The sequence below is a fragment of the Maniola jurtina genome, chromosome 14 (genome assembly GCF_905333055.1).
Source record: "Maniola jurtina chromosome 14, ilManJurt1.1, whole genome shotgun sequence".
NCBI lineage: Eukaryota > Metazoa > Arthropoda > Insecta > Lepidoptera > Nymphalidae > Maniola > Maniola jurtina.
The window spans coordinates 2,886,153-2,908,449 of NC_060042.1; the positions used below are offsets into that span (position 1 = coordinate 2,886,153).

Sequence of the window (22,297 nt, forward strand, 5' to 3'; positions counted from 1 at the left end):
GCGAATGTAATGTGCCTATTTATTTTTTTTAATAAAGAGAATTTTATTTAGGTAGTTTAGTATTTTATAAATTGACAAGTAATTCAGACTAGAATATAATAATGATAGTAAAATATAGTTGTTAGGTATTATTGTGAAGGCATATCAGGAAAATTACCAATTTACTAGCATGATTGTCATATTAATAAGGTCCTTTTCGCACGGAGAGACAAAACAAAAGTTTATTTTCACCTCTGTTGCAAGTTGCAACTATAGAATTACTATGGGCATATTTTCGTCCATTCTCTTGTTCAGATTGGTCACCGTGGCCGAAATTCGGCTTAGCTGTTAGAGCTAGCGCGCACCACAGTAAATTTCCGTACGTTTTTCTCCCCAAAATCTGTGCACTATAGAACTACATAGAAGCGCGCACACTGCGGAATTAATTCCGCACGGGATTTTGATTTATTACAACTCAAATTTACGGATTTTAAAACGCACCGCAACTGGCCGCACCGCATTGCGCGCTCTCTCTTACTTCAATCGTCGAAGCGGAAACAAACTATGGGACACGTCCGTAAGCCGCGACTGTTAGGTGTGCACAGTTGATTGGGACGTGGCTTACGAGATATTTCTCGGACGCCCGGGGACTCGAATACGTCCGCAAAGTTCAGTGTAATATGTATTATCCAGAACCTACAAGTAGCGGCTGGCATCCGCGTCCGATATTTCGTTTTCGGCTTTAGTGTAACGCTGGTGTCCTACACCTAAAAAGCTGTTAACTGTAAAAACAGTTAAGTAAACTGATGTTTCTAAAAAGTATTCTATGTAGGGCCACACTTAAAACCTTGGTTCTATGTAGCATTATTTTTTAGAAACATTAGTTTTTGAAAATTCTCACGTTTTTTTGGCGATAACTCGAAAAACCAGTTTTTCAGCTAACGGCTCTTTAGATATAGGACTGCAGAACGGACGTACAGATCCGCACCGCGCAGCTACTCAGAACCTCAACTATATCAGTTAAACGGTAGGCCTTATAATACAGTTTGAACCTACTCAATTTGCGTCAGAGTTGAAAAGTGCACTGTGCGAGAGGGAACAATGCTAGAAAAAGTTAATTACGACGAATAAAATACCAAGCAGTATAATTTTTTCTTTTTTTATAAACCGGTAATGATATTGCCAATTTTAACGAATACTTAATACAAGATTTTTACCCCTAGGTACTTATTTATAATTTCTTTTTAATTATATTGTATATTCAGTAAATAATTTAGTAAATTATAAAGTAATGTGTGTTTGAATGTACACAATTTTAGCACTGTGCCATCCTTTTGCTAAAAAGCGGCTAGCTACCAATTCTATTGTGAGCTATTGCCAAAAACATGTAATGTTTGTCCTACAACCAAACTAAAAACCAAGGACGGTAACAATTACTAAATTAACGTTAAAACTACCAAAACATTTCGTTACACTTGCGTTACGTCATCCAGTAAATGTGCGTCGATGCTATAAGCTTAATATGTTATGGAGTGAAGATGTTTAGAGCTGTAGCGAACCGTATGTATTCGTTACTGAGTAACGGGTGCGCCATTACCGAGTACCGAAACGTTACTCACAAATGCATCTCGTTACTCGCACTTTTCGTCGTATGGCCGTTCCTACACTGTTTCGGTTCACGCAAGTACCGTAGATACGTGTATTGAAATGTTTGCTAACCGTATGTTTTACGCGCAGGCGCGCTCATTCGGTGAATTTAAAAACGTACGATTCTGTTATAGTATCGTTCAAATAACCATATTATGAGCTTAATAATGAGACAGTTATTTTGAAATTGTAGACAGACACTCTAATTTTATTTATTAGTATAGATATTTAACATAAGCTCAAGCTCAAGCTCAATTTTAATATTTTAGTACTTAGATTCCGTCAACAGTTCACTTGTAGTTCTACACTTATTAAATCAAACTAAATTGAGAATAACTTAAACACACGTCTGGTTCAAAATACGGAAAAGTGAGAAAATGCACCTTACGCAGCTTTGTATGTAATGTAGACCTAAGTATGTTTTCTACAAATTACGAATGTTGCGATGCGGACGCCGCGACATCATACTGTCGTACGCAATACGACTCGATTCGTTCATCTTACGTGGTATCAAAAGTAACGAGTAACGATACGAAAGTAACGAGTCCTAATTGTTATAGTAACGAATGCATACGGGTACGCTCGTTTTCGTTACTTTTACACCTCTAAAGATGTTACTTAGTGCAGTGCATCGTTAGAAATATAGAGGTGTATAATTACCGGTATGACTAGTGTTACTTTCACCGGTATTAATAATAATAACATCTAGATAACGTTAATGGATAATTGGATATCGTTATTAAAATTAACATAACGCTACTTTGTTAACGCTACGAAAAAATACGACTATCTAATTCGGTCCTTGCCAATTGTTTCTAGGTATGTATTTTTTTTTAGTTCTCAGTTTTTTGACCATAGGTACCTAACTCAAAAACTACTTTTGGCAGTTAATTAACCGCTTTTTAGAAATAGGACGGCAGCACTGCTAATTCTATTTTATTTTATTTAATAAAAAATATTGTCCGTATTTGTGAATTTAAGGTGTTTTATCTATGCATTTTAATGATTTTATCATATTCTAGACGAGATGGCAGCTGTATTATTACTTTAATAATTAATTTGCCGTAATTTCGGACTTAAAAAATGTATGTACATAAAATCTTAACAGTATTCGATAAAAACGTTGCATGCATATGCAGGCGACAAGACATCACAATTTCGTTGATACGAGGGGATTGATTACATAAGTTTTAGTTATAATGATTTTATTTTAGCTATAAGTTGAATGTGCCTGCCTATTTTTTTATTTTAAGAAATGCTTTTTTTTTAATATTAGTCCCAATTGTACTGAAAACGTGTGGAGGTCAAACGTCCAGATTTCTTTGTTTTATTCACTGTACACTTTTCTCCATGCTATTGTGGTCTTTTTAAAATTTGATACGACATTTGCGATTTGTATCCAATATTCTTACATGAAAATAAATGCTATAAATAATATTGGGCTCTCATTTATAATCTTAAGTCAGAATTTAAGACCTTAGCTTTTCCGTCACGGAAAAGTAGCAGCGGACTGCTGTAGTGTGCTGTGTGGTGTGGTGATGCTGAAAGAGATATTCAACAATTCAACAACTAATTTCAAAATGAAAATAATAAAATAAAAGATCTAATAAAAAGAATAAGACTAAGCCCATCACTAGATTCATTACATCAACCTAGTATAGTAACCTAATATAGTCAATACTCAATAGTATTAAAATGTCTATTAATTAGATGGCGAATTAATTACTGTACTATTCGTTTAATTTGAAAGCCCCGCCTTCAAGGAATGAATATACCTACTATTTGAGCCTCAAATAGCTCAACCGGTAAAGGAGTGGACTGAAAACCGAAAGGTCGACGGTTCAAACCCCGCCCGTTGCACTATTGTCGTACCTACTCCTAGCACAAGCCTGACGCTTAGTTGGTGAGGAAAGGGGGATATTAGTCATTTAACATGGCTAATATCCTTTTTAAAAAAGAAAAAAAAAATCGAAAGCTAGTAGGTCCCACAAATCGCTATTGCGCTGGAACCATGTCTCATTCACATCGAAATGACGTCATTTTTACGTCAGCCGAAATAAATAAAAAACACCATCAGCTCGAAACTTCAGTCTAGTGCTGACGTCACTAAAACGGCGGCCACGCGCATTAGCAATTTGCAGGACTGTGTAAAATGCAGATATTAGGAGATTTTTAAATTTTTAACTCTAATCTTCATTAAAAAAGTTGTACGAGATTATATTATAATAGGTCCATGGAGATTATGTTCCGAAAGTAACTTTTAACATATATAAAAATAAAGAAATATTTGACATCCATTGGTACGAGAAAACACTTTCGACATCTGGCAACACTGTTTGACATTGACATTTGACAATTGACACATAAACAAAACTCAAAAGTGGCAGAAATCTATAGAGAAGTTCAAAATCACGAAGAAATCTTCATAAAATTAGTTTTAATTCATTAAAATGGCAAAAATGAACGTTTGTCGAATATGTTTAACCGAGGCAGTCGAAAGAGACATCACACAACTATCAGAAGAACTGAAAGGGGACAAGAAAAGTTACTGGGACATAATGTTGTTTTGCTTGAATATTCAGGTAAAAAACCATTTAAACTCCTGAAACTTTATAAATACATTAGTAAATAAGTATTTTAACAAGATCTTTAGGTTTTAGCTAACCTTATGTTACGAAATGCTAAAATTTTAATCACATCTTACATGACTTAAAAAGGTTGTAAATAGTGTACTATTAATTAATTGTTTGACTTTAGTGAGAGTAATATGCCTAGCAAATTATGCAAGCAATGTATTATTTAAAAGATTTTTGTGTTCATCCACAAGTTGGTTTTGTTCAGTGATTCAGTACCCATTACATCAAACTTTAATATTAAACAATAAAATGAAGAAAGCTGATAATTTATCCGTACTAAAATAATGCAAAAGTGTATCTTTCTGTGTCACTATTTCATATACAAAGATAGCTTGCATTCTTGAGATAGCTGACATAGGTCTAAAACTCATAAATTTTCTGAAAAATGAGTTTTAAAATACACAAGAACATCATCTGGTAAAAAATAACTTTAAGTTTTAAGCATAGTCGTCTGAATTTTTTTGCAAATGCATTTCAGCCTTGACTATAAATTGTGGTCTACATGTCTTTGTGTGTGTGTGTTTGTGTGTTTGATGCTATAATATAATTTAACTCTGTTGTGGTTAAGATATCAGTATCCTAGTTGGATCTGGGATTCGATCCGCATGCACCTCCAATTCACCTCAGAGTCATATCACTTGCTTTAACGCCGAAGGAAAACATCGTAAGGAGACCTGTATGCCTGAGAGTTGTGCATAATAATCCCAAAGATGTGTGAAGGCTCCCAATCTGCACTTGGTATAGAGTTAGCTTATATCCCGGGGAAGGACATAGGCTACTTTTTATCCCGGAAAATCTAAGAGCAGTTGCCATTGGATCTTTTAAAACCTAAATCCATGTGGATGAAGTCACGGGCATCCTATAGTTAATAATAATGCTGATGATAACTTAGAATATGCTCCCAATCTTGGCATGTTTAAGGTTTCACCAGACTCAAAAGTAACAACAAAGTTGTGTGATAAATGCTTCATTAAAATAATATCATTCCACGAATTCAAGACACTGGCACTAAAAAATGATGCATATTTACGAAGTCATCAAAATGAAGAGGATTCTAAAATTGAGGTGATTGATATGGACAATATAAAATGTGAGGAAATGAGCAACGGATATTCTGATGATGGGTATGATATGGACTCGCTTACCAAGATAGAGTTTGATATTAAAAATGAAAATAGTATAGATGATGTGCCATCAGATGAGGAACTACTTAGCGTTATAAAGAAAATAAAATATGAGTATAGCACTGAAGACTGTAAAGAAAATAGTAAGTATTTGCATTTTTTATTTGAAGTAAAACTAAACTATGTTCACTTTAAATTACCTGTCACATGTAACTTGAGCAATGCTCTCTAATTGTGAGAAAGCATTGATTGATTGCAATTGTTAAGCAACTTTAATTCAAGATAGTAACTTCCCTTTCCTTTCCAACTAAGCGTTAAGCCTGTGCTAGGAGTGGGTACGACAATAGGCAACGGGTGGGGTTTAAACCGGTGACCTTTCGAGTTTCAGTCCGCTCCCTAACCGTTGAGCTTTGAGACTAACTGGATGGGTAACCAGCTTTGGAGGTCCCAATTTAGTGTATTTGTTTTAAAATACAAGTGTATGAGCATTGCCTATCTGCGGTTTTATCAGTTTTATAATACCTGTGGTTAATGTATATCTTCACATTTCAGAAGGATCCCGTCCCAAAAAGAAATGTAAAGGTAGAAAAAAAGTAAAAGTAAAAAAAAAACGTTGTAAAGAACCAGAACAACGAGAGAAGATATGCGAAGAGTGCGGTAAAACTGTTGTGAACTTGGTTGAACATATGCAGTTGCATCGGCCTAAGGGGGAACGGACGAGGATAAAGTGTAAAGTCTGTGATAAAACATTTGCGTCATACAGTGCTCGCTATAGACACAACAAAGTTAAACATTTGGGAATTAAGGAACACTGTAATGAATGTGGTAAAAGTAAGCTAACATTTCATTTTTTATAGCCTTCTTAACCCCAAACCCTAAAAGAGGGGTATTATAAGTTTTACGTGTGTATCTGACTGTGGCATCATAGCTCCTAAACCATGTGAACCAATTTTAATTCAGTTTTTTTTGTTTGAATGGTGGCTTAATCGAGAGTGTTTTTAGCTATAATCCAAGAAAATCGGTTCAGCTGTTTGAAAGTTATCTGCTCTTTTCTAGTTACTGTAACCTTCACTTGTCGGGGGGTGTTATACATTTTTAATTTACACTTGTAGAGGTTGTAAATCTACGTAGTCACAAACTCACTATGCACAACACTGGCAACTTGCCGTATGTGTGTGTGCCGTGTGGACAGCGCTTCATCTCGAAGGCGAAGAGAGACTTGCACATGCTCCGACACACAAAGGATCGCCCGTTCGCGTGCGATATGTGCGACAAGGACTTCAAACACAACATTGCCTTGTTGTCACACAAGTAAGTCTTACCCCACACCAGTAAGTCTTACACCACACAAGTAAGTCTTATACCACACAAGTAAGTCTTACACCACACAAGTAAGTCTTATACCACACAAGTAAGTCTTACACCACACAAGTAAGTCTTACACCACACAAGTAAGTCTTACACCACACAAGTAAGTCTTACACCACACAAGTAAGTCTTACACCACACAAGTAAGTCTTACACCACACAAGTAAGTCTTACACCCCACAAGTAAGTCTTACACCACACAAGTAAGTCTTACACCCCACAAGTAAGTCTTACACCACACAAGTAAGTCTTACACCACACAAGTAAGTCTTACACCACACAAGTAAGTCTTACACCACACAAGTAAGTCTTACACCACACAAGTAAGTCTTACACCACACAAGTAAGTCTTGCACCACACCAAACAAGTCTGCTGATGCCTAGTAGGCAATATCCACACTTATATTATGTGCTGTGTGGTCGACCGACCACCTGTCCATTCTGATGTTTCTCTATTGTGATGCGTCTTGCTATGTTCAGGGACGACTATTTGTTTGGCGGGTACTATAGCATAGTACAGCTAATATTAAGTTAATCATTTCAGACGGCAAGTACACGATAAAGAGAAGACGCATATGTGTCAAGTTTGCTCAAAAAGGTTCTTCAAGAAATATCATTTACAAGTCCATTTAAGGTAAGTAACATTACCATTACAATATATTTTATTTTTATTTCTTAACAGCACTTCTTATTTTTTGTTGTAATCAGATTTCACACTAAGCCAGACAATGATTAATCTCCCTATTAATAAGTGGCAATAATAAGTATAGTTAAATTTTGAATCTTATGACTATTGTCTTATGAGTCATAACTTTTTTATTTTGCCATTAAGATGAGCTTAAAACAATCGGCTTTTAACTGTTAAATTATTCAATTTTTAGGGTTCCGTACCTCGAAAGGAACTATCCGAGTACGGAACCCTGAGTGCGCGAATCTGGCTCGCACTTGGCCGCTTTTTATACAGTACAGAACCTGCAAACTTGACGGTTAACTTGATCGATGTGGCCTCGTAACTCGCCACTAACACTCGCTTGTTAATGACAGGGAGGGCGCTTTTATGAAGCTACCATTATCTCTTTCTAAAGCTCGATCTGTAATATTTATTTACGTTTGGGACATCTAATTCCAGGAGTCATACTAAAGAGAAGCCGTACTCATGCCCGGAATGCAACAAGTGCTTCAGCTCCACCACCATACTGAGGAACCACCGCCTCATCCACAGCGACACGAGGGACTTCCGCTGTGAACTGTGCGACATGGCCTTCAAGAAACCTGGGTAAACAAGCTTAACTAAACTAAGGCTATTTATTTTGGAGTAACCCTCAACAGATATGATATATGTTATATGAACAATAGTCTGTAGTCTAGTGATAACTGAGAGTGACAAATTGCGGCTTTAACAAATTAGGCCTAACTATAATATTATTTAGGTTTTCTAAATATCCCAAAGGGACTCTTTGATTTTTATTGATGATAAAAAGTAGCCTATGTCCATCCCCAGAATGCAAACTAACTGTATACAAAACTTTGTCAAAATCAGTTAAACAGATGGGTAGTGAAAAGGTTACAGATAGACAGACGTACTTTCGCATTTATGATTTTTAGTATGAATTATTAATCTGTTGATGAAGCAAGCATATATGACATGAAATTGCTAAATAACAACAGATCGATATGTTTCATAAAAGATTGATCAACTGCGACCGCAAACAAAAACCTTATGTTTGATGATGAATTAAGACTTTAACTTCAACACAGGTACCTCCGCATCCACATGATAAGCCACACGAAGGAAAAGCGCTACGCATGCGCGTACTGCGCTGTGGCCTTCGGCCGCTCCGACCACCGCAAGCGCCACGAGCGCACCGCGCACCAGCGCCCCTTCCTCGACGCGTCCACGCAACTCAACGAGCTGTCCATTCCGCAAAAGCAAGAGAGCGCATCAAACTAACTGTAACATCCACAAACCAACACCTCAACGCAACTACACGTCAATTCGGAAACTCGTAAACGCTTTCAAGTTATCAGTAAGTTGTCAAGCGCTCCGACCACCGCAAGCGCCACGAGCGCACCGCGCACCAACGCCCCTTCCTCGACGCGTCCACGCAACTCAACGAGCTGTCCATTCCGCAAAAGCAAGAGAGCGCATCAAACTAACTGTAACATCCACAAACCAACACCTCAACGCAACTACACGTCAATTCGGAAACTCGTAAACGCTTTCAAGTTAACAGTAAGTTGTCAAGCGCTCCGACCACCGCAAGCGCCACGAACGCACCAGCGCCCCGTCCTCGACGCAACTAAAGGAGCTGTCTACTCCAAAGCAAGAGAGCGCACCAAACTAACTGTAAAATTGGACTTTTACAATATGGGTATCTTTAAAACTTTACTATACCTGGGTGTCATAATAATTTAATCATCATCACAAACAAATGAATTTTCTTTCTTTTATTTTAATAATATATGTATAGTTAGGTATTCCTCGAGTCGGTTAGCACAAAGTTATATTAAAACATTGATGTATTATATTAATTTAATGGGTTATGGACCAAATATTTGTAAATTATTTAGAAAATTGTGAATAATATAATTATGTAATGTTAAGAGTTTTTATTAAGTTTTGTAAATAAAAATGTTGAAGTTTTTAATATTTGTTTTATTTTAACAAGACACTGCAAATCACAGGTATGACAAATTAATTGTTTTCTCAACATCGATCATCGACATACAATCGCAACACCGCCTTAGCAGTACGGTCGCTAAGGCTCATATTATGCGATTCTTTTTGTTTACACTAACTTACGGTCTAAAGCCAATGCGGCTCCATCTTCATGTAATAGGAAGCCGTAGAGTTGTTATCAAGAAGACACCCGTTGCTTAACTCCACTACCGGTGTGGTAGGTCTAAGGGTGAGATCCATAGGGCGCACCTTGACTTTGCTCAGACTTAAGATTGAGTTAAAAAGAGACGTACTTGAGAGACATATTTCTGTCTCGTTTTAACTCTTGTCTTAAGTCTAAGCAAAGTAAGAGTGCACTCTGTTGATCTCAATCTAAGGCTGAAATCTATAGAGCGCACTTTCACTTTGCTTACACTTAAGTTTCAATTAAAACGAGACAGATTTATGGCAGCGGAATACGCTGTCTCGTTTTAACAGTGTCTAAAAGTCTGAGCAAAGTCAAAGTGCGCTCTATAGATCTCAGCCATACTGTCTCACTCATTCAGGTTGGTCATCATGACCAACTTCGAGTTTCTCCGGGGCTTCTTGGCGACACGTACCCGTACATTCTCCTACACACCCGCATGGCTTCTTTGGCTCTTCACACACGCAATCATCCTCGAAGAATCTAGGCGACCCTGTCGGCGAGTGTATGTTCAAGGTGTTCGCTATAGTTTCCAGCTTGTCGCTCAAGTGAGGGTATTCATTCATCAGCTTTTGGACTATGTAGTTGAGTCGCTCGTTGAGCGCGAGTGCTTGGTTGTATTCTGTGAGAACGGTGGTTTTTGACTTTTTCACTCGTACAGATTGACGCTTGATCGATGTGGCTAGTTCGCTACCTAGGCGCTGGCTGCGAACCACTCGTTCAAGGAGCTGCAAAATGAAATTTCTTATAAGTAGTTACATATCAAACAGTTTTTCGAGAGGGATTGAAACTACATCACTCTGTCTACATTACGGTCTTGGAATGTCTCTAGTCCGTTTAAAGTTTAAACCACGGCTAATGATGTCAATCTAACTTATCCCGTATTCTCTCTCTTCTCTCTAGGGAGACTTCATCAAAAAAGATATTTTGAGAAATTCTAACAGAATCTGTAAGGTGGATAAAGTCAACGTAAAAAGCTAGTATTAGGTTTAATCTTAGCAGCTATCAAGGTTGTAGGTATAGGTAGGGGAAATCCGGGAGACTTGCTCAGATGGGAGAGTTGAACCACCTTTTAAAATTCAGCTTAAATTTCGCGCTAATGAAACGTCAAGACGGTCATTGGTAAAGCGTGGGAGGCCAATAACCAGCACGCCGCCATTTTTTACAATGGCCGGTTTGTTTGGCTATCAGGCTCGGAAAAGTGTTTTTGTTACGACGGAGTAAATTTTATTAATTTATGTATTTTTGAGATTGCGGCTGTGTTTATAGAGTTACGTATTGTGTGTTATTACTATTGTACTGCCTGATTATTGTAGTTTGACATGTGCTAAGTATTTTTTGCTAAGATTGATTGTTTTTTCTGTGAGTAAAATTTAATGTCAAAGTAGTATATGCGGGAGAGTTGAACCATGGCGGGTGCGGGAGATATGACCAGTTGTTCATGTCTCCCTCTACAGTGTTTGTATGCGAAAATTTGAAGTTTTATTTAATAAATTTAGAAATTTAGAAAGAAAACTTTGAAAACTAAACAAGGTTCGAAACAAAAAGCCCAGAGAAAGAAAACTGGAAAAGGCTAAAAAAATAAAAATGTTAATGATGATAGTGAAACCGAGTGTGAAGACGTATGTGAAGATGTTGGTACGCTGATAGTTCCAGTAATAGTGATTTTGCAGAATTCCTGACGTGAATGATCGTTGGTATTGTTTTGTTTGCACATCAGAAGAAATTATGACTATAAGTTTATGTGGTTTATGCCGAAGATATTACGTCAATGAGATATGCGTAGGAGTTACACAAGATATTGATGAAAAGGTTAAGAAAGACCAACAAATTTGATTAAAAAAACGTTATATATTTAACTTTGTTGGCGAAATGTTTAATAATTATGTTGATTATGGAATGTTAAAGAATATGTTGAAATTTTCTTTTTTTAGGGTTCCGTACCTCAAAAGGAAAAACGGAACCCTTATAGCACAAGTACAGGAATAAATCTGAAAACCGCGAATTTGTGGTTACATCATTAAAAAAAAATTAAAATGTGTTTCAATTTTCAAAATAAGATAACTATACCAAGTGGGATATCATATGAAAGGGCTTTACCTGCACATTCTAAAACAGATTTTTATTTATTTTTATGTATCATAGTTTTTGATTTATCGTGCAAAATGTTGGAAAAAATTTCCGAGTACGCGAGTCTGACTCACATCGGTTTTTTCTTTATAAGAAAAGCAATAGCTATGTTTATTTATAATTTACTTTCATTTTGTGATGTTTTGTTTAATATATCTGTAATTTAAGCTACAAAATGTTTTTATTTTCCCCTTTAAAATGCTATGTTCAACTCTCCCCAGACCCCGGTTCAAGTGTCCCTTGGGTTGGGGAGAGTTGACCCAAATCCCATTTTTCATTCAAATATATATAACATATTTCAGTATTATAATTTCGAAAAAGTAATTATGCATAAGTAATCCTAAATAAATAAGCTACTGTTTATAATTACAATTGAATCACTAAGCCTCATTTATAAGAAAATACGACACTTTAAGCAAAAAGCGGTTCAACTCTCCCGGACTTCCCCTACCTACTGCTGAATCCGTGTTTCAAAACAATATCCAACTCGGTTGAATATTTTTTTCCCGTTTGAAAAATTGGTCAGACTTGGACCTAGTATAAAATGTTCCGTTACCCATTTCTTGTGCTTCTCCGCCTCACGACACTCCCGCAGCAAGCTCGCGACGTTTTCCTCAAGCTGCGCGTTGGCGGCGCTCGTGTTCGATACATCGTGGTCCAGTCTTTCTTGCTCTTTTTGCAATTCCTCCAAGTGAGCTTTGGCTTCTGCTAAGTCCTGGACAGATAAACAATCTTATTTCATAACCTCTACTTATCTAATAGGTATTCTATCCTGCGGTTAAGTTATGCACTTGTACATAGTCGAAATCCCACGGACACGTACGAAGCGATTTGCCTCCTCGTTTCTAGTTCGAACCGCTAGGATATGGGACGCCCTTTTAGCATCAGTTTTCCCCCCACTTTGATATAGGTAAAAAGTCAAGAGTGAATAATCTTCTAAGCAAGCAAGCGCACACCATCTTAAGCTGGCATCATCACTTGCCAGCAGGTCTGATTGCAACCGAGGGCGGACTTCACACACTGTTTCAGAATAATTTAGAGAACTCTCAGGATTCTTTATATTGGATAGAATTATGCTTAAGTAATTCTTATAAGATAAAGTGTCGAAAAATGAACCTCTGAAACATTACTTTAGTAACCCTAGCGACGTCAGCTTTAGCGAGCCTCAGTTTGTGATGGTAAGTGGACTGGGACGTTGTCGGCGAGGGCCCGTGGGCCTTCTCCACGGCGGCGGCCGCGCGGTTCTTCTCCATCGCCGTTTCCCTGCGCGTCACGTACAAAGCCAGATCCTCAGCTAACTTCTCCCCAGTCTTGCGGAGTTGTTCCCTACGAACCTAAGGGAATGAATGTTTTTTCATGCCAAGTTTCATAACATCATCATTTTCTCAACCCAACGACGATCACTACATGGGTCTCCTCTTAAAATAAAAGAAGGTTAAGGCCGTAGTCCAACACGCTGGCCACGTGCAAATCATAAACACATCAATCACCTTTGAGAATATTATAGAGACCTCTCAAGGAAGCTGGTTTTGACCTCTCAAGGAAGCTGGTTTTCACCCCGCAACCGAGCTACGGATAATCACGCTGCAACGGAGCTATGTATCGAAGTGATTTATTGCATGGGCTGACTTAAAAAGTAACATGACTTATGTTACTTTTTATTACGGAAAATCAGAGTTCCCACAGGATTTTTAAATCCTAAATCCACGTGGATGAAGTCTCGGGCATCAGCTAATGTTAAAATAAGTAGGAATATTTACTTCCATCCTGTGAATCTCCGCTCGCATCTGGCCGATTTCACCAGCCGCGGACTTGGCGTTCTGGATGTTCCTCTTGAGGTCCACCGCCAAGATGCCCTTCCGTTGCCAGATGAGCGCTTCCCGTTGCGCTTTCTCCAACTCTTGCGTAAGATTCATCTTTTCCTTTTCGAAAGCTTCAATGTCTTCTTCTAACTGAATTATGTCACTTTCGGCATCCTGGAAACAAAAGACATTAATTACATAACATACTTAATTTTTCGGGTTCCGTACCCGAATGCCAATGGGCATTACTAACCCTACTAACCCTCCGCTGTCCATCCGTTTGCCCGTACGTCCGTCCATCTGTCTTTCTGACTGTCAGTAGGTTGTATCTCATGAACCGTAATACTTAGGTAGAGAGTAGTCAGTGTGTATTTATATTGCCGCTATAACAACAAATACGTACCTAATGGCCGCCATGTAAATTAAGAAAAAAATTAAAAAGTATATAACTAACCTTGTATGATAGTATGGAACCCTTTGTGTGCTAGTCCGACTCGCACTTGACCGGTTTTTGTTTTGTCTAGGGAGAGGTTCGTAGGTAGATACCTACTGCCACTTAGATGTTTTTTGCACACAGCTTACCTTTAGGTTAGCGGTATACTCGTGCGTGACAGCCAGGTTGGCTCTTTGCGCGAACTGGTTGCGCTCGGCGGCTTCTTTGCGCGTGCGCTCCAGCACTTCGAGCCGGCCGCGCAAGTCACGCAGACTGCGATCCACACGCGCCCGCTCTTGGTCTATACGCTCCGTCTCCGCTTGAATACGCATTGTTTTCTGCTCACAAATCTGTATTTCTGTGGGGCAATTTTATTTAATTTAACTAATTAAATGATAGTTTAACTTATCTATACTTACTTATTGATTAACTAGCCTATGATGCAGAACTTACAACTTAAAAAAATGATTGTGTGATCTTTTTTCTTTCGTTGCCTGTGCGATCGCGTATCGTTCATCCAAGAGTTGAAACTTCGGACAGTTGATGTTGGTCTGATCTGATTGATGTCTATCAAGTGATAGAAGGAACTCACGTGAACTCACGATGTCAGCGATCTTATGATGCTGTGCGGTCACCTTCACTAAGTAATCCTGACTCTTGGAGAATTCAACTGCTAAGTAGGTAATATATGTGCTTTGTATCACACTTCACACTAATATTATAAAAGCGAAAGTTTGTATGTGTGTGTGTGTGTGTGTGTGTGTGTATGTTTGTTACTCCTTCACGCAAAAATCACTGGACGGATTTGGCTGAAATTCGGAATGGAGATAGATAGTATCCTGGATTAGCACATAGGCTACTTTTTATCCCGGAAAATCAAAGAGTTCCCTCGGGATTTCGAAAACCTAAATCCACGCGGGCGAAGCCGTGGGCATCGGCTAGTGATAAAATAGTTGGAGGGAGGAAGAACCTTACGTTTGTTAATGAGATTGATATCCGCGACGATTTTATGATGCTGCGCGGTCAGCTTCACCACGTGGCCCTGCAGCCGCAGCCACTCCGCCTGCATGCCCTCCGCACGCTCGCGCAAGCCCTTGATCTGCTGCTCCAACTCCTCGATGTTGCGCTCTTGAGGGGACTTCAGCTATTCAAAGACATTTATACTAAAACACTCAGTAGTACTGGGACAAGTGATAAGCATATGAGTAATGTTTTAAAGACAGGAGTGGATTTACTTTTTCTCAAAAAGTATTTTTTTTAACACAAAACGCAGTGGGTTCATTCAAATGTATGGCGTTGCTTATAATAAAGTTTCCCAAGTAGGTAATATTGGATCCCAAAAATGATAAAGACATAACAATTGAAGAGCATTTTCTATGTTTTAATTTTGTACATTTAAATTGATGCTAAAGGTTTTTCATCATGTAAGTAATATCGTCTGTTTGCGACTACAACGTTTTATTTCTCAAACTTGATAGTTATTTGATTATTTACTCGTATTTACTAACATCAAATATTTCCTTCAGCGCAGTATACTTCTTAACAATGATGTCCAACTCCCGTTGCTTCCTCATGATGACCAGCATCTTCTGTTCGTACTCCTCTTGGAGGGCCTCGATCTCTTTCTCCCTTTCTCTCACTTTAGCTAGATTCTCCTCGAGTAAAGCATTGTTTCTAGCTTCTCTGTTGCGGTGGACTTCTATGTCTAGCATCACTTTCGCGTGCTGGTTCTCCATTGCCATAAGAGAGATTTCCTAAAAACATATCAAACTCGGTCAGAAATCCTGTTCTATAAGGATCGAAATAATCTATGAAAGTGAGTAAAGTACAAGCGAGTACAAGAATTGTATCAGAAATCGCACTTTTTGTTGTAAGCCACGAGTTTATTTTGCATTTTCTCTAATAAAAGTTTTAAAAAGCCTGAAAAAGTAAAAACTTCTGTTTATAGGTAATCTTAACGCTTGTAGGAAACGGGATTGATTGGCTGTAAATGGAAATGGATTAGGCACGTAATCTAAAATAAGACGAAAATTCGGCTTCTTCTGTAACATTTTTCAGGTTTGTAAACTATAATATTTTATGGTTTGTATAAATATTTTCTGGTGATTTCAGTGACTAGTCTTACTGACCAATTTGCAATACTTTGGCAACCTATAAAAAAATTATTGTAAGTATAAAATAAAACTGCAGCTACCTGTTTCCTAGACATTTCCCTCATCTTCTTAATTCCGTTGGCCATAGACTCCACTGCTTTGTCATTGAGCAGACACTCCTGAATGTTATTCAGGATTTCGTTTTCCAGCTTCAGTTTCTGCTCCGTACGATGTTGTAGTTCATTTTCCGTGGTTTTTAATATGTTCCTCATTGCTTGATTTTCCTGGAGAATTTGGAAGAAAAAAATAATTTTAGTTGAAAATGTCCAAATAATTTAAAACGTGTTTAAAACGAATAATGTTCGGGTAGGTATATTGCACCAGGCTAAGCTTAGCTGAAAAAGGCACTTAATTTATCATCCTTACCGATTTGATAAGCTCCTCGTCTCGTTCTGTCATCTCTATAGCTTCCGACAGTTCATTTATTTGTGCCTCCAGTGCTAAACGTTTCGCGTCCTCGGCTTCAACTACAAAATATTTTATTATTTAAAATTTCCATACACCTATGCCTATCTATTCATCGGAAAACTAACTTAGCGGAATAATAATAAATAAAGAACTGAAATTTAGTATTCATCATACAAAATAATAATAACATAGAAGTTTATTTGTTGTTCTGAAATCTCTAATCTCTTTTGAACTTCATAATTTAGACTTAGTACGTACTATGTGCAATTAATTTAAAAAAAATCTTGTCCGTAGATTTGTCCAGATTTTTGGAACAGGTGTTCCAAAATTTTTTTTTGTCTGTGAATTTTTGGAATTTCACAGACAAAAGACTTAGCAGTTAGCACCTATTTCCAGTCTACTTATTATCAGCTCTTATCGAATCTTTCAAAAGAGCTACCGCCGAGTTTCTTGCTGGTTCTTCTTGAAAGTGCCGGCATTCCGAACTAAGGATAGATACACACCCAATAAAAGTTAAGTTGAATAAAAAATCTTTCAATTTCTATTCCTTGCTTACCTACGAGATCGCTTTCAACTTAATACGAATCGTGTAATAATTAGAGTGTTAATAGAACAAAGTCCCTTACACAGCTTATTAGCATTATTGATGTCATACGTGAGTTTGTCCTTGTTCATAGCTATTTCCTTCCCTTTATTCATCTCTTCCATCACCACCTTCTTAGTTATCTCCAAGTTGCTCAACAGCGTGCGGTAGTTTTCTTGTAGAGATCTACGTAATTAATTTACATTGATAAATTATAACTAAAGTTGTCTCTATTTTTAATCTATCTGTTATCTGTATCAGGCAATGTTGTTATTTGACATATGTACGGAGTTTTCTGACGTTGTAGGAATACTTATAAATCTATAAAAATAGGTACCTATAATAAGTGTGTCGGTCTGTCTTTTTTTTCTCTGATAAAATTTGGTAAATATGTTCCTAGTACATCCTGGCGACGGATACCTATAGGGTAGGTACTTTATATTCCAGAAAATAAGATTTAGGTTTTGGAAATCCCATTGGAAATATGATAACTATGATTGGAAATATGGAAATATGATACTCTGGGATAAATAGGATTGCATGTCTGTCTCTAGAATATAAGCTATCACTGTATCAAATTACGTGAAAATCGGTTAGGTGAACCTCTAATGTGGTGCCGGCTTTTAAGGAATTTGTTGATCCGCCCCTTTAACAACCACATGTATTACCTGTAATCATCTCGGACGGAATCATATGCCTTGTCCCGTTGTTGAATATTTACTAGCACGGAGTTCCAAAGGCTTACAAGACGCTTTTTTTCTAACTCCAAGTCTTCCAATTCTGCTGCATACGCTGTCACCTTAACAATGTTACTTATTTTAGTTTCGTTTTTTTGAATATTTGTACTGTATCATGTCTACCGGAAAAAAAATTTACCACAACTCGCAAAAGTCTAATAAGGGTTCCATTTTTTGCCATTTGGCTACGGAATCCTTAAAATTAATGCAATTGGAGAAATAGTCTAAAGAACAAGAAGTTCCTACCTTATCATTAACTTTTTCCATTTCAACGTTTTTGATTTCCAACTGCTTTTGGAACATTTCCAGTTTTGATTCTAATTTCCAAACTTCATTACTGAGGCTGTAGATGATCGTGTCCTGTAATCAAACAAGTAAATAGGTACATGCCAAAGCTTTTTACGGACAATTTATTTGTCTGAAAATTCATCACTGTATTTAACTAGAAATAGGTAATACCTACCTATTACGAAAAAGGTATCTATAACTAAACCTAAGTTGGTATAATAAGGACAATTAACAGCGCCTTTAGAATCTGGACTTTACGAATACTGTTTGCCATACAAGTTGACAGATTTACGCCGAATTTAGTGATAAGGAGATAAGTTTACTTATAGCTAGGTAGGTATATTATTGCCATCGATGTATTAAATTGCTACTGACTCTACACTCTGAGGTATATACCTACTATATACTCTATTTTGTAAAATTGTTTGACATATCCGCCGTAGTCGTATAAGAAACCAAATAATAGGAGTAACAATAACATACCAGCTGTCTCTTTTCATCGGCCAGCGTCTTCTTCTCGACTCGCATCTTGTCGGACATGCGCTGGTTGACGGTGAGGTCGGACTCCGTCTCCTCGCGCCACGCTTCCAGCTGCCGACAGAGCGTGGTCAACGCTTCCAGCTCCTCCGATGCTTCCCGTTCTAGAACAAGCGTCTTCAACTAGAATACAATAGAATTTATTTTTATTTGATGATCCAACGCATATTAAACACAATACTTACTTACATTACAGAAATTAGTCTTAAAACCTATCTTTTAGCTTACAGCGTCTAAAATTTATCGTACCACCAGGATATACGTGTTGCCTGAGGATGCCTATTCATTCTTGTTTTGAAGTATTTCAAATTCAAATTTAAAATATTTTTATTCAATTAGACTTTTACAAGTTCTTTTGAATCGTCAAAAGCATCTACCACTGGTTCGGAATGCCTTTCCTACTTATTAGGGTTATTTAGGTTAATTAGTATTAGTACGCCGCCGGAAGAGGATTCCATACCTTAGCGGTTCGTATTAAAAACATTAAGCAAAAACGTCTCTTACAAGTAGATTGAATATCAATCACATAAGGGTACTCGTACATGCGACCGAATTATGCGAATATTGAGATGGATGTGTGGTGGGGCAAGAATGGATAGATAAGGAATGAACATAATATAATGGGAAGTTTGAAAGTAGCGCCAGTAGTAGAAAAGATGAGCGGTAATAGGCTGGCATGGTATGGGCATATAATGCAGAGGAATGAAAGTCATATCACTAGAATAATGTTAAGTAATGCACACTTAACATTATTCTAGTGATATGACTTGGAAGGGAAAAAGAGGAGAGTGAGTGGAAGGGAGTGGAAGAAGAAGACATGTTGTGCCCTCCTACCGTAAGTCAGAAAGAAGAAAATGACAATCACATAAAGGTGTCAACGTTCACGGTTTCTCGCTGTTCTGTGGTAAAACGGTGAAGGGGGAACAAGGTTGTGAAGTTTCTGAAGTGAGTGGTTACCAGTTATAGTATTTTGTTCCAACTTCTCCTTAGCTTGTTTATACTTGTCGTTGGACTCCTTAGCCCGCTGCTCCGCCTGCTGGCGCTCTTCTGTCCTTTTCGCCAACGACGCTTCATACTCCTCGATCATTACCTTAGACACAGTTGGTTGTTAATCATCACAATTTACAGACGAGCCGTGTTGCAGGCGTTGATATAGAGCTGGCAAATAAAACGGTGTAATTGAACGATGTATCATTTTACAGGAGGAGCAAAAAACAATGGAAGCTGTTGAAACTTTACTGTAATTATACTGTTTTGATTTTTAGTAAATCACGAAACATGGACTCAGTTTGAGCACAGTTTTATTAGGCCGTTTTGCTTGGAAATCAGTTCACGTTAGTATTTAGTGACCGAAATCACGATTAATTTTGGACCCAATTTCATTTTCTTGCTTAGAAATGAGTTCAGTGGGCTAAAAAGATCCGGAATAAAATAAGCATTTTGATCAGAATTGTGATTGTAATTAGGACGTACAACGTTCCGTTCGTCAGCTCTTATTTAGGTAATAGACTAAACTAGCTGATGACCGTGCGTACGTACGTGATCAATGTATGTGAAAAATCCCGTGGCAATTCTTTGAATTTCCAAGATTACACCGTCAGAATGCTAGTTACTCGTATCTCAGTACCAAATTTCGTTAAGATTCATTGGTTGAAAAGACAGATGGACAGACATACACACTTTCGCAATTTTATTAATATTAGTTTGGATTAGTTTTCGATCTGAATGCTCTGCTCTCTGCACTGCTTATGTTAGAACCAGACCGCATTTACTTAGTATCTAGGGATGGAAATAAAACTCACTCTTTGAGCATTAGTGTCGTGGTCATTCCGATAAATAGTTTCAAGATCTTTTTCATACTGCTGCTTGCTGAGCCGGAGTTCGTCACGCTGTAAAATTCAATTTCAAATTTCAATTTCGACTGCAGTTTCGGTCAATTTTGGGCATATTTTACAGTATCGCCAAGAAAATTACCGTAACAGGAGCATGATGTGTATACTTGTCTAATAAATATTATAAGCTAGCAATAAGCAAGCTAATATGCTCGCGACTTCATCCGCGTGGATTTGAGTTTCTCTCGTATTTCTGCAGCTCGGGACACCAACGTCTATCAGTGGTCGCCAGTGGCCAGTCTCCAGTGGCCAGCTGGTCGTCCGACAATGTGCTTATCGGTAAGCGGTACCGGTAGCATGAAACTCGGTAACTTGTAAAATTTAAAAGTATCAAATATACCAATCTAATAATTTCGTCCTCCGCAAGAGCGTTCTCTTTCTCCAGGAACCGTGTGAGCGTCTCCTGGAACCGCTTCATCAGGGGATGGGTAGAGTCCAAAACAGCTGGCATCGCCCCAATGTCTCTCTTGCTGCGCCACCTATAAGATGTTCGGTTTGAAATTCTGTCGTTTCTGCCGTCTGGTAGGTACCTATATCTAGGAATATGATCAGACCGGAAATAAGTCCCAAAATTAAACTTTAATATATTTGAACACAGTATATTTGATGGTACCTAGTAGGTACGTGACGGTTCGAAAGGTAGATTTAACTAAGAAGATCCAACTTACTCATCAAAAGCTTCTCTCCCCGCTCTGTTGCATTTGCACTGGTCGATAGGACACGCACAGCATCTGCAAACACCATCTTCATCTCCAGGGATCACGCAATCGCACGCATCCTCCTGTCAAATAGTGAGCATGTTACCATCTTCTGCATGGATAGACGCGAAGGTACTTTGCGGAACTCCATGATATTGGTACGAGGAACTACAAGCTTAAAGCAAGTAATACACACCACCAACACTTAACACTTTGTCGAGAGTATGTCTTAATGGTGTCGTGGGTATCTTCTAGAACACATTCAACGTTCGTTTCACTCCGACACCGGAGCACGCTAGATAGATCTAGTCTATAGGTTTATGTCCTGAAATGGTTGATTGTAAGTATATCATGGACTTCCGTAAAGTAACGCCTACTTATATCCAACAGTCAAGGATTGATTATTGAATTTAAAAATCATTCTTACTCTCTCATAGATCATCGTCTCGTTCCTGTAAAAAAGGCAGGTTTCTTCGTGAATGACGATATCGTGATCATCCCTCGGGCAGACGCAGTGAGGAAGTAGCGGTTCACTTGACTCCTCTTCTTCCTTTGTACAAGCACATTGCATGTCCGCCATTTTTAATACAAGCCGTTCCTATTTTAACCAGAATCTAATAAGAAAGAAAGAAACCCCCTAAAAAGAAAGAAAGAAAAACGTTTATTCTTAAATTGTGCCACACACCACAATACGTCATGTTAGGTATGTCTAAAAATTAGTTATCCAAGCGCTTCTTTATCAAAAGCTTCACTCCACTTGAGCATTAAAGCCTCAAGCAGAAGAAACGTGGAAATAAATTTTGTCATGTGTGGCACAACCCAAAAATAGGATCCAGCTCAGCATAATTACAGCCGGGACCCTGAACTGGGAGACTATACTACCAACTCAACTTACACAAATTGAAAAATATATGAAATAAATCGATTTATCAAATAATTTTTGGTGATCGTCGCTGGATGCTTGACAACCATAATATTTTGACAACAATTGGACAACAACTTGTTTGTTAAGTTGCTA

General features: G+C 37.9%; 2 protein-coding genes and 1 long non-coding RNA gene across 7 annotated transcripts; 2 read left to right on the forward strand and 1 right to left on the reverse strand.

The window, feature by feature from the left end:
* Positions 1-1,748: 1,748 nt before the first annotated feature.
* LOC123871920 lies at positions 1,749-16,166 on the forward strand. The gene is made up of 3 exons (XR_006797378.1): positions 1,749-1,759; positions 3,609-3,771; positions 16,156-16,166. It is a non-coding gene; the product is annotated as an uncharacterized LOC123871920 (long non-coding RNA).
* LOC123871894 (zinc finger protein 723-like) lies at positions 3,989-9,320 on the forward strand. Its single transcript, XM_045915937.1, has 7 exons — positions 3,989-4,208; positions 5,184-5,529; positions 5,939-6,217; positions 6,499-6,697; positions 7,299-7,388; positions 7,884-8,030; positions 8,513-9,320. The coding sequence occupies exons 1-7, from the start codon at positions 4,077-4,079 to the stop codon at positions 8,703-8,705; spliced, it is 1,386 nt and encodes a 461-aa protein (XP_045771893.1). The 5' UTR covers positions 3,989-4,076; the 3' UTR covers positions 8,706-9,320.
* Positions 9,862-22,262, reverse strand: LOC123871882 (coiled-coil domain-containing protein 40). 5 transcript variants are annotated; one of them, XM_045915909.1, is made up of 19 exons: positions 22,175-22,262; positions 21,707-21,916; positions 21,250-21,362; positions 20,922-21,060; positions 20,492-20,578; positions 19,647-19,779; positions 18,636-18,793; positions 18,111-18,224; positions 17,796-17,926; positions 17,171-17,313; positions 16,503-16,603; positions 16,178-16,360; positions 15,492-15,737; positions 14,959-15,127; positions 14,133-14,341; positions 13,509-13,724; positions 12,879-13,082; positions 12,305-12,463; positions 9,862-10,346 (listed from the first exon to the last, which is right to left on the reverse strand). In XM_045915909.1, exons 2-19 carry the CDS (start codon positions 21,857-21,859, stop codon positions 9,972-9,974), a joined length of 3,033 nt encoding a protein of 1,010 aa, XP_045771865.1. In that variant the 5' UTR covers positions 21,860-21,916; positions 22,175-22,262; the 3' UTR covers positions 9,862-9,971. The 5 variants fall into 5 exon arrangements, with proteins under 5 accessions (XP_045771865.1, XP_045771868.1, XP_045771867.1 ...); XM_045915912.1 differs by having other exon boundaries at positions 21,707-21,877; positions 22,175-22,244; XM_045915911.1 differs by having other exon boundaries at positions 21,707-21,893; positions 22,175-22,244.
* Between the last annotated feature and the right edge of the window lie 35 nt (positions 22,263-22,297).